The sequence below is a fragment of the Periplaneta americana genome, chromosome 11 (assembly GCF_040183065.1).
Source record: "Periplaneta americana isolate PAMFEO1 chromosome 11, P.americana_PAMFEO1_priV1, whole genome shotgun sequence".
Classification (NCBI taxonomy): Eukaryota; Metazoa; Arthropoda; class Insecta; order Blattodea; family Blattidae; genus Periplaneta; species Periplaneta americana.
The window spans coordinates 104902812-104921065 of record NC_091127.1 but is presented as its reverse complement, the minus strand read 5'-3'; the positions used below and the strand labels follow the sequence as shown (position 1 = coordinate 104921065).

At 33.8% G+C, this 18254-nt stretch overlaps 1 protein-coding gene across 4 annotated transcripts in view; it reads right to left on the bottom strand.

Annotated features, from left to right (window-relative positions):
• The window catches only part of LOC138709219 (protein Fe65 homolog), a 736863-nt gene that overhangs the window by 20110 nt on the left and 698499 nt on the right, over positions 1-18254 (bottom strand). For all 4 annotated transcript variants that reach the window (XM_069839821.1, XM_069839820.1, XM_069839823.1 and 1 more), the window contains 5 exons: positions 17357-17499; positions 13394-13601; positions 12914-13041; positions 3764-3933; positions 2401-2502 (listed from right to left, as the gene is read on the bottom strand). In XM_069839821.1, coding sequence (XP_069695922.1) covers positions 2401-2502; positions 3764-3933; positions 12914-13041; positions 13394-13601; positions 17357-17499 — 751 coding nt within the window. The remainder of the gene's footprint in view (positions 1-2400; positions 2503-3763; positions 3934-12913; positions 13042-13393; positions 13602-17356; positions 17500-18254) is intronic.

The following is an 18254-nucleotide window of genomic DNA, read 5'->3' as shown; positions in this document are numbered from 1 at the left end:
AAAAAAAAATAACGCATTTTTATTTCTTATCTTAATTCTATCGATTGTAATTACTGCTCTGGATCCATGGTTTATTTTTAATGTTGAGTATTTTCCATAAAAAACTAAAAAATTTGCAAATTTTTTCGGTAGACCTAGGCCCACCTGGCCCATCCGCTGGCTATACCACTGAGTACCTAACTGTCTAACGAATGACTCTGTATATGAAATAAGAAAAGATCACCGGTACTGTATTACTTTTCCAGCAGCTTTATTAACTAACCACTTCCATTATACTCTTCTAATTTCCTCCTCTCCCCTAAAACTGTTAGTTTTCAACCCCCAGGTGGTTCAGTGAAAGGTTTAAAAATAAAGACTAGCCAATAATTGCAGATCTTCATGTTAACAGCATCTACCCACAGAGCAGAACAATTTGTAGAGATAGAAGCATTTCACCTGTATTTTGCTTAGTTCACAAATCTTTTACATGTAAATTTATAATAAAAGATCTCCCATTTTACTTTCCTTCTAAAGGAAGCCATAATAAGAACTTTTATCATCCCCTCTTAAACCAATACCGGTACCTTCAGTTGACTTTAACCTGTGAACTTCAGATTAAATTGGAAGCATGGTGGACTGCCAGTATGGCTTCCACCACCCTTAACCTAGAGGGAAAGGAAGACTCAATAAAACATAAAGTCACTTTCAAAGCTGTATTAGAAAAAGAAAAACGTAACCTGATTCCATCTGGAAATGGTATCCATGTTTTTCATAATCCTGTATTAAGTGGATACGAGCCAAAGTTGTATAGTAAACATCGTAGAAATTATTTTTGAATAATTTTGGAGAAAAATTACAGAAACTTCTCACATAAGGATAATTTTGTAAAAGTATAGTATTTGTACCAATTCTTCGGTAGCTGAGTATTTACCATTTTCGCAAATAAATATTAGCTTTACAGATACAAATATCATCGACTTGATGGATTTTTAAAGCTCGTAAAATTATTTCCATGACTTCCTCTAAAATGAAAATAATACTGGTACAGTAGTTCGTTAGATTTACTGTATATACAGAGTGTTAAAAAATATTCCATATTTTGAAAGGAGGTAATATGCACCAAAACAAGAACAAAAAAAGTCTAACAAACATGAATCCTAAAATTCATTTCTCAAGAGCTATGAGCACTTGTTCATAATAACTCAATGTGATGTCCATTCATAGTAATGCATTCTTCTGCCCTATGTCCTAGGGAATCACGTACTCTTTGAAACACTCCTGGTTAGTCTCGGATGTGCTGGCAGGCATTGAAGACGCGCTCCTGTAGTGCTTATACGTCATTGATGGGAGTTGCATACACCAAAGCCTTCAAGAGTCCCCACAACCAAGGGATTAAGGTCAGGGGAAAGAGCAGGCTGATGTATTGGACCTCTCTGACCAATCTATCGCCCATTGAATGTCTGTGTTAGGTGTTCTCGGACATTTTGGTAAAAATGGGCCGGTGCTCCATCATCTATGAACCATATCTCTGGCCTTTGAAGGTATGGCACTTCCTCCAGCAAGATAGGCAATTCGTTAGCTATGAAATGATGATACCTAGCACCATTCGTACGCCCGATATGAAGAAGCAAGTATTGCAACGTTGACTCCCATCAATGATGTACAAGCATCATCCTCAGAGGGAATTATAATATTGCATGGCATTTAGGTGCTTGTTAAGACGCCACAAAACACTTAGAATGCCGCAGGACATCCACCACAGATAAAAGAGCCACTGCTATATAGCAGGAAAATAGTAAACCCGAATAGGATTAAAAATCCACTAACTTTACACAGACATACGAGTAATAATAATTATTCCATAATAAGTGAGCTACTAGTATGACAAATATTTTCCCTACAGAGTACCATACATTGTTCAAAGCAAATTTTCCTAGCAGGTACTAGCCAACACTTGCAACCTCTTCCATTTTGGTGTGATTGTCATTTGACTTTGATACTTAGGTAAATGCTATATAGAGGGCAGTGCCAGGTTAAGACTCTTAGTAGAATGAAGATATTCAAATGAAATTAAATATCACAGCCATCATATTGGGAAGAGAGAACTTGGACAGTTGAAGAAGCAATGGTGGTACCAGCTTTCAATCTGAAGTGGAACAGGACAAGAGGCCTCATCCACGATTGCTAAGCATGATGGTAATGACTAAAAACAACATCATATCTACAGCTAGTTTTCATGATCGAGAGGAGAAGCATCTTGCCCATTTGCCACAAATACGACCTTCGGTGTAAATTGTTCCCATTTATAATACAGAACGAAACTGTGCTAATATGTAGTGATTATGGACATTTAAATATTCAAAATTTCATACTTAGCACAAAATTATTAATTACATAATATTTCAAATGAATGGTACTTACTGACTAAAGCTTGGCCATTACGATGATGAAATCGTCGGTGTTCTGTAGGAAGATTTGTTGGACGTGTTGCCAGACCTGACCTTCCTCCACTCCCACTTCCACCTGCAACAATTAATTAATCTAAGTAAAATTATTCTATGGTAGAAACATATTATTGTCATAACACTGTATGGGAGATTGCATTTTGAGCATTCTTAAAATACCAGTAATGTTTCATTTCCATTTTCTTTTGAAATTATTATATTGTACCAAGTTCGTAGATTATTTCGGAATATCAAAGAGCTTCTTTAGTACTTATGATTGCTTGGGAACATCTTAAAACGTTTCAGACTATTCTCTGATTTTGTTAAAAGAGTTTACAATTTTCTAAAACCTTTGAAAAAAATCTGTTTATTCAGCCATGTAGCCTACTGAAAATTATTTTATTTTCGTCATCTTAAGGCTATTTACAGATTGCATCATCAAGGTCATATCACCCAAGACCTCGGAAGATCGCCTATTCTATTGGTTCAGTTTCTTAGTTTAGCCAAGTATAAGGAACAAAAAGGATGAGATGACTTTTTCCAGGTGTTGGGTGATAGGCTGTAAAATCAAAATTCTTTCCCACAATGAAATACTCCTGAAAGAATTTGGGTTACCAGAAAGTTACAGAAAGTTATGAAAATTTATAACACATTAACATCGGTCTCTTAATTTACTGTACTAAATACACATTATTTTCATTTCGAGAATTGAAAAATTTAATGTCTCTTTTAAAGCTATATTGCAGAAGATTTGTATTACCCATATAAGTAATAAACTACCATCTTTAAGAAATATTCACTAAGTAATGAGAGAAAATTAAAAGAACAAAAACTCAAACATAAATACTGTTGAGAAGAGTTCAGATATTTCAGCAGTTTTCTAAACTACGCATATCGACTCTAGGCTGTTATATTTACTGACCTGGTTATAACAACCACAACCTAAACCATATCTAAATACTTACTGTACCTTCCTATAGGAAATTTAGTGCATCTCTTAAAAAGGCTCTAATATTTATAGACCTAGTTATAACAAACTAAACCATATTTAAATACTTACTTTTCTATAGGAAATCTAGTGCATCTGTTAAAAATTTAAAGAATTAACCTTCTTGTTTTCATATTTAAAAATTTTGAATTAAAGTACAATCTTTAATTATAGAGATAAATAAAAAAAGAGTAAAAAATCTCTGATATACCATATTATAAGTGATCAAATTGTTCAACGTTTTATATGTATATACTAATGTACATCCAATGAATACAGTATTAAGAAAACAAAAAACAATACGTCAAAACAATTATATTCACTAATAGTTCTAATTGTACAATTTGCATACCAATAATATCTATAGGTTTGGCGAGGTTCTGTTGTAAGCTGCGCTCGATCATTATCTTCTTACAGATGTCCCTCAACGTGTTGGCAATAGTTCTGGCGGGAATATCACACCGGAAAACATGGCACATATGCTTGCGTGTCGTGCGATCTCGTGCCACATATGCAAAATCCCTAAACAAGGTTGAAATAAATCATTGTTATTAATAACGTTTAGCCACAATTTTCAAAATGTAAAATTGGAATTCAAAGTATGAAATTGCACGGAACATTATTCCGCATTATTTACACATCCTTCAGTTGTGTAGTATTTTCGTGCTTAATGACCTGTCTTACTTCGAAACTTATATATAGTCTTGGAGAAAAGCACTATTATGTTAAACACAATACAGTGTGTTTTTGGAATGATGTATAATTCTTGTATGTTAGCATGTGCACATTGTATAATTATTTATAAAGCACCGAATAGATCTCTTTAGCAAGCTAATGAACATGTTTTAATGAAAGATATACTGGAAAGTTCTTATGAACGCCAATGCCAATATCTCTTGCACAGTTGATGTCTATTATAACAATGAGTTATCTACCTGTAAATTGTAAGCCACTTTCACTATTAACTCAGGAGAGGTCGCTATATCAGAGGTTTAGATGGTCGCATACTCGGAATTTTGCTGAGACTAGTGCTGCTTTGGATTTTTTCTGTTATAACTTTTGAGAGGTGTGAAATACCGAATTGAAAAGACAGCACATGTTTTCTTAAAACATGAGGCTTTCCTTTCATATTATATAATTTCTTTGAAATAAATATTCATACCTGCTTTAATACTTCCTGCCCTATTATATTCAACTTACTTTTGTATTGCAAATTATTTTATTTTAGAAAAGGGTAAGTTGACTGGAGAAATACCTGCATTCAAAGAAGGGAATAATAAACCCGAATAAGATTAGAAATTCACTGACTTTACAAAGACTTGTCACTAATAATTATTCCAGCACAACTGATCAACTGGTCTGACAAATATTTTCTCTAGAGAATACCGTGAATTGTTCGAAAAAAGAAATTCTTCTAACAGGTAATAGCCAACACATAAAATCAGCTAGAGAGACAATCTTGCAACCCTTTTCATTTTGATGTGATTGTCATTTGAATTTGATACTTAGCAAGATACTCATATAGTGCACAGTGCTGGGTTAAATATGTAAATGTGCAAATACTATACATGTTATTGACTGTATACAGAGTGATTCACGAGGATTTACTGTCCCTTATGGAGCTTATTTCCGAAGACATTCTGAGCAAAAAATGTCATGTAAACATTTGTCCTCATCTCAATATTTTCGAAGTTACATTCATTTGAAGTTGTTAGTAAAATACCTTTCTTCTTTAGTTTTAAGGGTAAAAAAATATTACAAATAGAGAATGAACTATTCAGAAGTGTTACTTTTTTAATTGGCTAGTGTTCTGAAGCTAAAAATGTGTTGTTAATTGTTTTGCACAGATTTTATTTTTCAATTTTTAACTAAAATGACATCATTCTTATGCACTTATCAAAAAAAAACTGTTACAAATCATACGACTTTAGAAACTTGATTTTTCTTAGTCTAATTGTGCATCCTAATGTACAGTCTTAAAGAATTTACAAGAGTGGTGTGAGTTGTAACAATTCTTGTGATAAATGCGTAAGAAAATGTAATTTTGTAGTTAAAAATCGAAAAAAAATTCTGTGACAAGCAACTATGGAATTCACAACACAGTTTTAGCTTCAGAATACTAGCTAATTAAAGAAATGATACTCCTGAATAGTTAATTTTTTATCTGTAATATTCTTATACCCTTAAAACTCAAGAATAATGGTACCGTTATTTTACAAACAACTTCAAATTAGTGTAATTCTAAAAATATTGAGATTAGGACAAATGTTTACATGACATTTTTTGCTCAGAATGTCTTCGAAAATAAGCTCCGTAAGGGACGGTAAATCCTCGTGAATCACCCTGCATACCTGAAATGATCACTATTTCATTTATGCATGCCTCACATGTTTAGAATAAATTCATCAAAATTCTGTGAAAATTCTACAAGTGAACATTTTGTGTTATGTGGAACAGCATGATTTTCGAGAACAAATATCTAATTTTAAAAAAGGCCATTTCATTTAACTATTCTCAGTTAAGATACGCCATTCTCTTTCTATGTTCTTTGTTACACAAAATGATTTACACGAAATTTCGTCACTGATTGGTACATTGTGTTATCAGAAAGTGAACAATTAGAATAATTCTGAAATTTTCTGTGACACTTTCTCCATGGAGATCATATTTTGATGTCTCACAAATATATATTTCAGATTGTACTTCATGTACACATAACAGAATTACACCTTTTATCCATCTCTTACGTTTTTCTTTCGGTTTTAGACGCACATCACGTCGAAACTAATCAGCCAGATAATTTACCATAATATTAACACAGTAAAGCAGTTATTAGGCTACTTGTTCAGTGTCTTATTTTTATATATCTGAGCACTGTCAATATATGATACATCTGAAAAATCGATTAAGAATCTACAATAATTACTTAAAGTTCATGGAATTCTGTTCCAATGAAGAATGTTACCAGTATTTCATAAACAATGTAGGCCTATGTACTAGTGAAAGACGCTGATGACTCTACAATGAAATGTCAGGGGAGAAAAAGGTCTCTACTGAAGACATAATTCTTAAGTTTCGCGACGTTTGTAAAGATCTTCTCCAGTATTAATTTTTAAACGTTACTATAACTAAAAGATATCATAATTATGTAATAACATAAAAACAAAACGCCATTTCTTTTGAACAGATTTGTGAAACTCGTTAAAATAGCACTAAGCTAGGAATGGTCTGTATATTGTTGTATACATTATATTAATTTTCGTATATATTATCTAAATAATAAGATTATTGCACATGCTAAATACTTCAGTTTCTTCAAAAAGTAGAAAATATCACAGAAATGCATTTTTCGACAGAAAAAACATGCATATTTTTCTAAAATAAATCGATACATACTTGAAAATTTTATACATCAAAGCTAATGTAAAGTTAGTGAAGTGACAAATCAGAAGGTTGCATGCAGAAGAATGATGACTACAAAGAAGTGAAGTTTGAAACGAAGAGCTCTCTGATGAGAATTATTATAAAAATAAAGCACAGGAGGAAAAAAAAAAAAAAAAAAAAAAAGAGTTCAATTGTATTGCATGCTGAATAGACACATTTTATATACAAAGAGATGAAAAAGTCACAATGAACCTACATTACACAGAGTAAAACTTCACTTTCTTGGTGTTTATATTGCAAATCATGGTTTATATTGCAAATCATGATCAATGTGGCTCTAGAAAGATCAATAATCATCCATTTCCTTTCCTTTTTCCCCTCCTCCGTCTTCGCCTCCCCACAATACCACACATTGTGACAATGAAAGAAAATCAGCCAGTTCTGAGCGAGCGTGCATTACTGCATTGACAATGGATTAGATTAGGCACACAGTGACTTTCTGCTCTGTTTGTATAATGCTGTAGATAAATATTTTGTTTCATAAAAAGTAATAATGAAATTAAATAGTACCTTGCAAGATTTGTTTTAATAAGCAAAGAAATTAAAGGGAGCTAATTTACATGATTTCAAAACTATTATACTTCAATACTGTACTGCACACAAAATGCTATTAGGAAATAATGGGCGAAATTATGAAATTGCAGGTAGGAGTTACATACAAATGACTACAAAAACTTTACTTAAACATTACTATTTTTACTTTATCCTCTTCATTTTTAAGCATATCATGCAGTTAGCGATATTAATCTTCAAGATATAAGAAACATTCATTCTTAAATTAATCATATTAATGACTGTATGAAGTAATATGAACACAGAGATAGTGACCAAAGACAGAAGAAAATATAAGCAGACAATATTATACAATCATAAAATCAAGCATAGTATAAATTGGTCCACTACCCAAAGAAAATTACAGTATGAACGATAAATAATTTTATCAATGATGTGAAATTGTTTTCAGATTCGAAGTTAATCATTTTGTTAAATATTTATTTAAAGAAGGTGTGATATAAAAATGGAGTGTGCAACAAAATTTTTCATTGGGAAAGTTTTAAATACCGGTACCGGTACAGTAAAAGTTCACGTATAAAATAGTTAAATAACAGGTTGGAAGGACAAAACATTTTGGTACTAGCATAACTAAAAAATGAAAGAAGAAAAGCTTTTAAAAATTGTTATAAACCAGCGGGAAAAAGAAAACGGTGGTATGACTCGAAATTATGTAACTTACTGGTTTCAAACGGGATGAGTATTAAATTAAAATTACTGGTACTTTACATTACGAAATTCCTTTACAGTCTTTTAAGTTTTCTGAAACTGATTAAGCAATTACTGAATAAAATGTTAATTTCTCATTCAGATTATACAATTTATTACTGGCACTGTTGTGATTAATATCATACAGGATTGGAAATATACTATGTGATACTATATATTATCAATCAGCATCGTCATAGTTACGCAAACATTTCAACGTTATCGAAGTTTAAATAACTTTAAGTGAAAATTAATTAATATTCTTACTTGCATTTATGTATTTGTAGGCATATTTTATGTCAATTACCAGTACGTAGTGGATTAGTAATAATTGTTTTACGACTCTAATGAAGCAGTATGTCACACATCTTATTTTCCGTTATTTTAGATTAGCCTATATTAGGTTAGAGCTTAAGTGAGCGCTTTAGATTACCAATTTTCTAGTAAAATGAAAATTATGTTGCGTGGACATATACAGTAAGTAGAATAGCTTCAATTTAGTTATGTTATGCTAGATCAAATTAAAGTAGAGGTTTAGAGCCATGATTTTAGTCAATTTAACAACTCCATATCAACTACTAAGTTATATAGAGTTGAAATTAGTGATAGGGAGATGGTATTTGGCAATAAGAGGTTAAGGATTCGCCATTAGAATAACTGATATTCTCTACAGTTTAAGAAAACCTCGGGGAAAAAGATCCAACCAAGTAATCAACCCAAGTGGAAGTCTAACCCATGCCCGAGCGCAGCTCCAGAACAGCAGACAAATGTGTTACTGGTCAAAGAATGTCAGTGGCTAGATTCATGTTTTAGCTTATTTTATTTATTGTATGAGCAAACTTTTGTACACCTGTCGAACAGAAATAATCTTAGCAATCTTAATTGCATTTGTTACATTGTTAAACGAATAACAACATAGACAACTGTGAAATATGTGGCAGAATAAAACAATTAAATTACTTTGGGTAAGAATAGGTTAGGTTAGAGTTAGGATTACCGGTAATGTTTTAATTTATCTTATCAATTTATTTCAATAGGTATCGTTTTTGACCACGGAAAGATAAGTTAGTGTACGTACTTACTCATTATAAACAAAATTTTATTTAAAGAAATACTCTTCAAAATAAGTTACTTTTTATGTAGTAGCCTACATATATGGCACAGTCCTGTCCATTAAATTAATCATTCACAGACAGAGTTATATGTATGTATTATCCATACATAAAATGAGCGAATTAATTCTATGAGTAGTGAACCAGATGAAAGGTACAAGCTACAGTACTCTGTTTTTACCTCTCTCTGTAGCATCGTCCCAATGAGCGAGTGAGCGACCATCACCACAGGAAGACAAGACAGAAAGAAAAGAAAGATACAACGTTATTAGCTATGTACTATAGAAAAGAGTCAAAAGGGATGGAATCATCTCCACACTACTCCAGCTACACCTTTACTACTAGAAATCTCTAAACCTACTCAAATGTTGCAAAAAGTAAACTGTTATACTTATTAGTTGGAAGTTTACAATAGTAAAGAGTGAACAAAAGGAAACACTCCTCTTTCAAAAACAGGACATTAAAGTTTCGATGCAGTTATGGCTGAAAACATATTCATGACAGTACTAACAATTACAAACAACAATAATACACACTGCATATCGTGGCTAACCAGAAAGACAGACTACGACACAAATTGGAGTCACATGGTCATCATGGTCTAGTCATGGCCATCTTGACAATCGCCTAATATAAATGCATGTTAAAAGTTCTAAAAAATAAAGGAACTGCTATATTAAACTCATGTTAAACGTGCATTTATATATAAACTTGTTGAATATTGGCCATGTTATGACTAAGAATGTGACGTCATGCCATAACCTGTCTTTCTCGTTAGCCATGCTGTATACATAACAGTAATGACGCTATATGAATTTTCTTTAATAATATTATGCATATTAAAGGTGTCATAAAGCTCTAAATGTTTCATCTGTATTCGTATTGAAAGAAAGACTTCATATTTTCATCACAAGTGTTATAAAATAGAATAAAATAGAGTATATTATTTGATTATAACGTGGAGTAAAATATTCGCTATGAAATTACATATTAAATTACAAAATTACTGCAGTTCACTTACTATATATCACGTAAACAGCAAACAGGATGGAATTAATAACACTAAATTAATAAAATAAAATTTCTTTTGAATATCCGCCTTTCTGTATTTTGAAGATCCAGAACTGACTAAACTTTTAAAGTGATATTAAAATATATTAAAATATTTCCGCTTTCAGATATATTTTTCTGTTTTTTTCTTATCTACAATAGACACATTCGTTAAAATAATTTTCAGACAATAATATACTGGTACCGGTATGTACCAGTACTAATTTCAAGAAAAATAAACTATTGTAAACAACTTATAATATATGACACAAAATCTCTGACAATAGTTTATCTTAATGTCAACATGATTCTTACTGGAATAGCATAATAAGCCTACATTAAAATAAATGACATTTAATTGGTTCATATCTGAATTTGTTTGATAATAAAACTACACAGTTTGTTTAGACAACACAGATCACATCAAAATATTAAAGCCACCTTTGTAGATGTTATTCAAATAAACAAATTCACTCACTTATTTCTGGTAGAAGTGTCGTCTGTTGATGTCACAACTAAATGTTCAGAATTTAACTCACATACATAAGCTTGTATACTGACATCTAAAATGCATTTACATTAATACAATGCCATTCACTTTGTAACTGAAACTTATGGGTACCATAGCTACATATAACATATTCACAAGAAATTTACAAAGCAAACTTAGGACTCAGAGTAGCACAAGATGGATTTCTGTTTTTCATAAAATGCATGTACACCATAGGCACCGACTTTGGAGGTGCTTTGCATCTTGAGCACCCCCAAAATAATTACTGGGGGTGCCAATATTATTTATACCGTATATAGACTTCCCAGCTCCCACAACTATCCAAACTAATGATACAAAGATCAGATGCTAGTGCAAAAGCAAACGGCTTTTTAGTACAGTTGCAGTTGTTTAATTTTTTTTATCACCTAATCTTACTTGTGAAAGTATTGTCATGTTAATGCTACCAATACTGCATTGCAAAATCGAACCTTGTCTTTCAAGAAAGCTGTGTGTATTCTGCAGTGCCTGCGTCCCACAATGCAATCTTCCTTACGTTATTAATTTCCACATTCTGGAGTGAAGTAATAAATAAATCAACAACAGCATTGCTCGAACCACAACTCCCACATAACCGGCAGCCACCTCGACATTTTGGACACTGAATCCATGCCACATGTTCACTCATCTCTTGAAGATTTGTAATGTAGAGAGTTTTACGAAGTTGTTGACAATATTGTGAACTGTTTGGATGATCGTACTGACACTTTTACTGCAGGTTTTCTTGTTAAGATTGAGAATTTTCTAATTGGTTGTTTTAATGACGGTGATAAGGAACTGGAAGAAATTCCCTCATTTTATGCAGATGACTTGGACAAGGAGAGGCTACTTTTCAACAGTTTCAACATAAATTGTATTAAACTTGAATGTGGTTTTCCTTTTCTGAGTGAGCACCCCCAATAAAGTTCACAAGTCGGTGCCTATGATGTACACTACATAAAATAAATAAGTAGGGTACGTAGGTATATATAAATGTGTCATATAAAGAAGAGAGAAAAAGAAAATGAGACTTAGTGGGAACAATGGTGAAGTAGTTTTCAAGATAATTTGAGAATGAAAGCGGAAATAGACTGAAGAAAAAGGAATGTAAATGAAAAAGGAAAACTTCTTCTTCTTCTTCTTCTTCTTCTTTTTCTTCTTTCCTCACAGTTGATAATTTAAAATCACACAAAGACTGTCTAGGAATGTCTAGGGATAAATCAACCAGAGAAGAGTGTTGTAAAATCCTTCTCTGACATATCTGTTCCTTTTAACGGAATTGTAAAATACCAATATGCAAATAACTGCATATTTATTACCAACAGCATATCTGACTAATCATGAGAAGAACTGTGTAAATCTTGAAATTTATTGAACATGTTCTAACAGCTAAGTTGGCATAATTTTTGCATTAATTGACGAATTTGTATGAAGCATCCAATTTCAAACTCTGTCTGTCATCCTTAAGATTTTATGTTTCCCTGAAGACAACAAAGACTATAAATAATATTGCGTATGTTTCTGAAAGCCAAATAAAGTGACTTTATGCTGTTGTACATTCATTATTAATCAACGAAAGATGTATTTAAACTTCGTTAGAAAGGGACCAATAACGATAATTTCTTATCTGCATGTTTTCGATTTACTGAAATGATCTGATACTTTATTTCTATTAAAATGATCTGACACTTTATTTCTATGTGCAAGCTCTGAACAGATATATCAGTAGGCCTACACATTTTACAGCCCAATTCATTAGTCTTCATTACATCGCAATGTATGCAATCACCAGTCTTTTCATGTAGATATGAGAACAATGATATAAAGTTTTTTTATACATTTTATGACAATTAAGAAAAATACAATATAAATAGTAATATGATTGACACTATGACGAAAAACTAATCTGTGATGTTATGAGAATCATAATGTATAATGAGAAAGCATACTTCATCTTCTTGATGTTTAAAAGACATGGATGACTGCGTCTATAGGCTAATCTATTCCTTAGTAAGATTTTAATTAAATAAGCTGTTCCAAGGCTGCGACCTCCTCTTGGTAATTAAATAACTATGAGGCATGAACCATTGACTACTTTAGCCCTTACCTGCCATTATCCCTTCCAACACCCCAAACACGAATTGTATGTATGGGCTGTGTATTTAGAACAGTCAAATTCTCGGGGTCTATCAGCTTTAAGGCTCCCTCGTCCAAGTCCATGAACAACTCTTTACCCTGTAGGAGAGAAAAAGAGGATGACATTATAATAATAGCTTTCTCTAGTTTGTTACTACCGGTACCTTTATATTAAAATATTTTTAATTTTAATTACTGAAATTTACATTATGAATTCGTGAAATTGCTGCAGAAACTTACATGTAAATGATATCTATAACAATAAATCCAGCTTCAATTAACTATCTAACATCATCCTAAAACCAAAACTAAAAAACATGAATACAAAATTAAAATTAAAAAAATTATAATAGAATAGCCCTACATTTAGAATTACATTTCATTTTAGTCTCTGTTCCAGTTTCGCACCTTTCACGATTTTTAACAACTACGACGGATATAATGTACTTACATCTCCCCACCTCCCTACAACGTCTAGTAGGTCAAAACGGCCAAATGATAAGTCTACAATGCATTTGTTCACAGCCTTGCTGCTTCTCTCTGGAGTGAGGTCCTCCTCGGCAATTTCCACCCAGCCTAGTGATCTGACAGCGAATCTGATTGGTCTTTCCGAGCCTTTTGATTCAGAAGGTTCTGCACGGGCAGGATAGCTGCGCCTCCTGGAGAACAGAACAATGGAATAAGTGTCAGAAAATTCTGCAGGGCAGGATATTTGTGCTTTCTGGTAAATGAAAGAATGGAATAAACAATATCACACAAACTTGTACAGTACTGGTATGTACATTTAACTGTAGTGATATCAGCCTCTGAATATTGTTAATACATTATTGCATAACTATTCAAGTGGATTTTCAAATTTCACATTCACATAAAAAACTGATATGGGTAGAACTCCCAGAACAAGAAACAATTTTAAAATTGTGTGTGTGTGTCTAATCCTCAATATTTTAACAGTGAAGTCATTCTCCTTCTTGCTTTCCAACATTTAGATGTAAGGTCCATAACATTTTCCAGAGATTCCAGGGGCGGCTTTTGAGGCAGTGCTAGTGTGCCATGGCACCACCAATGAAAGAAACAAAAAATAATAAGCTGCTTTTTAGCAGCTGTAATAATTTATCTTATACACATTTTACTCGTATTTCATCTAAACGAGTGCGTGCATAGATCGCGACACACTCTTGCAGCATTTTTCCGAACATTGGAGCCAGTTCGGTGTGGCACTATCTGCGCCCATATAACACTGCACAAAAGGCTACTGATTCTAATTTATATGCGTTTCTTATGGCAGACTCTGAGCCGAATTCAATTTGACTCAGTAGTTAACATTTCGCCCGCTAGAGTGCAGTAATGCAGAAATTTCGCTAGATGGCAGGGTTGTTGGAGACGTTAGGCAAGGAACCATCAAGTGCAGACTTGCACAGAAACACAAGTTAAAGTTCCGCGCCAAATCTTAATGTAAAGTTACCAATTCAAAACTAATGCACACAACATGGATTTGAATGTGTAAATTATTATGTATCCATTTAACTATACTGAATGCAAAGATAGTCAGTCATGGTTCTTTTTAGAAAGATAAACATTTTTTCATATTATGTAACACTATTTGTTAATTTTTTGCAATATTTGTTTTATTTTGCGGCAACTAAATATCGCTACACTGTTTGATGCTTTTGTTAACGATACATGAGATCTGTGCAGGACATGAACATGTGTTATTCAGGCAGCTGCCTTGGATTCATCGGCCTGTTTAAGTTAAGTGCAAACGTGTTTCTTTATTATCCATATCATTGTTCATGTCGTGTATATTTGCCAGTAATTTTACTATAGAGTTATAAAAGTTATTTATATTTGACTTAACTATACTGTGAAAATTTTGCATTATCTGTATTTTTAAATTTCGTTATTAGTTTCCGAAATGTTATTGTAACTGTTACTAGGTGCTTTATTAACTGCACACCTGGTAAAATAGCTGGTTTAATTAATGTGTCTTATTTAACATAATGTAAACGTGAGTTGTGATTGTCACCTTTCACTAGGGTCATTTGCGTGCAACCTTTTTTCATTTTTGGCACCACCACCAGAATGCCTCACTGACCGCCACTGAGAGATTCACAAGTTTTTAGATGTTCCATGTCCTTGGCATCTTCTTTATTGCACAATAAACATTTAGCAGAGTCCAATAAGCTGATTCGATGTAGATGTTTTGTAAGACAGTCATGACCAGTAATCAGTCTGAACATAGCTAAAGCAGATTTTCGTGGTAGATCAGGAATGGATTTTAAATCTTATAGTAATTTGTTCCATCTTGAATTCTGATGTTCACTTGGAGAATTAGTGTGGTAATTCCTGTTAATTTTCCTTTTGATAACTCGTTTTATGTACTCATACGAAAAATTTAGTTCTTCTTTACGTTTATTATAGTTCCTTTCTTGGCCAATATATCAACTTTCTCATTACCATATATTCCACAATGGGCTGGAATCCATTGAAGAACTAAGGTGTTATTTAAATTTTGAATCTGCCTTAACATACAATGGATTTCATTAATTTTTTATGATTTAGCAAAAGTAGTTGTACTAACTCCCTGGATTGCAGCTTTGGAATGAGATAAGAGAACTATACATGGTGTTAAAAATATCCAATATTTTAGGAGATGATAGTAGGCATCAAAACAAGAAAAAAAGTCAAATAAACATGGGTCTTACAACACATACTTTCTGAGATCTGAACACTTGTTCATAGGAGGTGCTCAATGTGACGTCCATTTATGGCAATGCATTTTTCTGCCCTACAATACAGCAAGCTACCAGATAACCATACCGTAGTTGACATCCCTGGCATGGAATACTGATACCGTACGTCACAAGGAATACTGAAAAGAAAAGTTTGGTTGGATGAGCAGGGTTCAGCAGAGATTGTGTTGTGAATTTTCGTAATCAGTATGTGTGGGCTGATGAAAATCCCCATGCACTTGAAGAAACAAGGCATCAGCACCAATTCTCAATCAAAGTATGGGCAGGCGTTCTTGGTGATAGATTCAGGGCCATACGTGCTACCACAGAGATAAACTGGGGCTCGTTATCAGGACGTTCTTATTAACGTATTGCCTACTTTGCTGGAGTATGTGCCATGTCATCAAAGACTACAAATGTGGTTCATGCATGATGGCACACCAGCACATTTTTTCCGCAATGAGCGTGACCACCTGACACTCATATTTCAGGACCACTGGATTGATTAGGGAGGCCCCACACCTTGGCCTGCTCGTTCTTCACATCTAAATCCCCTAGAGTTTTGGTTATCAAGAACAACCAGGTCAATTTCAGAGAGTGCGTGATTCCTTATGCCGAAGGGCAGAGAAATGCATTGCCATGAATGAACGTCACATTGAGCACCTCCTATGAACAAGTGTACAGATCTCAGGAAGTATGTGTTGTAGGACCCATGTTTATTAGACTTTTTTCTTGTTTTTGTGCATACTAGCACCTCCTAAAATATTGGGTACTTTTTTTTAACACCGTGTATTTTTGCATTTCTGTAACCAAGGAAAAACATTTTGGAGAGCTGCGTAAATGGCTTCAAGTTCACCATCAAAATTTGTTGTACATTTGCAAACTTTTTAAAATTGTACATTTACACAGATACAAACCAAATGGGCCCAACTGAAGCAGAGAAATGGAAAGTTATTTCCATCCCATAATAATGAAGGTATTTTTCTTGTTTTGTGTTTGTTCTCTGCCTTCTCAAACAGTAGCTTTGCGTCATGCTGACAAAATAGTTAGGGAATCCAGCTAGTTATGTGTGCCTAATGTAGGTTTAATTCTCACAAGAATGACGACGAAATGAGTGCTCACTCATTGAAATAAACAGTGAAGATGATGGTTATTCTTTTCGTGTTGTGTTGTGTTATGTTATGTAAGAATTTCTATTAGTGATATTACTTACTTACTGGCTTTTAAGGAACCCGGAGGTTCACTGTCGCCCTCACATAAGCCCGCCATTGGTCCCTATCCTGAGCAAGATTAATTCAGTCTCTATCATCATATCCCACCTCCCTCAAATCCATTTTAATATTACCTCCCCAACTACGTCTCGGCCTCCCCAAAGGTCTTTTTCCCTTCGGCCTCCCAACTAACACTCTATATGCATTTCTGGATTCGTCCATATGTGCTACATGCCCTGCCCATCTCAAACGTCTGGATTTAATGTTCCTAATTATGTCAGGTGAAGAATACAATGCGTGCAGTTCTGTGTTGTGTAGCTTTCTCTATTCTCCTGTAACTTCATCCCTCTTAGCCCCAAATATTTTCCTAAGCACCTTACTCTCAAACACCCTTAACCTATGTTATTAGTGATATTACGCATAATTAAATATGTTAGTTTCTCTTTCTTTGACTGAAGCAATGTTTCTTACTTGAAGGCCATCTCCTCTTTCCGGTCCTCCTTCTTCTTTCCGGCATCAAGCTCTTCGAGGGCAGAGCTTGTGTTGCTCCTGGTAACTGAACTTATGACACTTCCTCCATTACCCCCTGTCTGCTGGTATGTGTTCAGAGCCTGCTGAAACAAGGAAACATTACTTGCAATTGTGTATTTAAACCTATTTTCTACATCAGTTACATGCATTTTTAGCACTCTTTGAGTCGGCTTTTGTTCCCTTTTTTTTACTTGGTTATTTAACGACGCTGTATCAACTACTAGGTTATTTAGCGTCGGTGAGATTGGTGATAGCGAGATGGTATTTGGCGAGATGAGGTCGAGGATTCGCCGTAGATTACCTGGCATTCACCTTACGGCCAGGGAAAACCTCGGAAAAAACTCAACCAGGTAATCAGCCCAAGCGGAGATCGAACCCGCGCCCGAGCGCAACTTCAGACTGGCAAGCAAGCGCCTTAACCGACTGAGCCACGCCTGCTGCTTTTGATGCTAGACAGCCAGGTTCTAATCCCAGCAAGGATATAATAGAATATATAGTAGACCTAAATAAAGACAGTGCTGGGGAAGAGTTCCTCGAAAGTACTTCAGATTTTCACGTACTGGTGAGATAAATTACAGAATTAAACTGAGAAGGTCTGGTATATGTACAGAGTGAACCGAAAGTCTGTCGACAACATTCAAGTGATTATAGAGTACAGTTAACTAAACAAACTAAGGTGGGAAACTAGTAGTATGAAATCAATTATTGTTTGCAAGTTAACAGTGTTTCAGTATTCTCAATTAAAGGTTATTTTCACTTTCAGTATTCTCACTTAAAGGTTATTTTTGCTTTATCTTCTTACTGCACTTTAAGGAATTAACACAAACAGGGGAGTCCA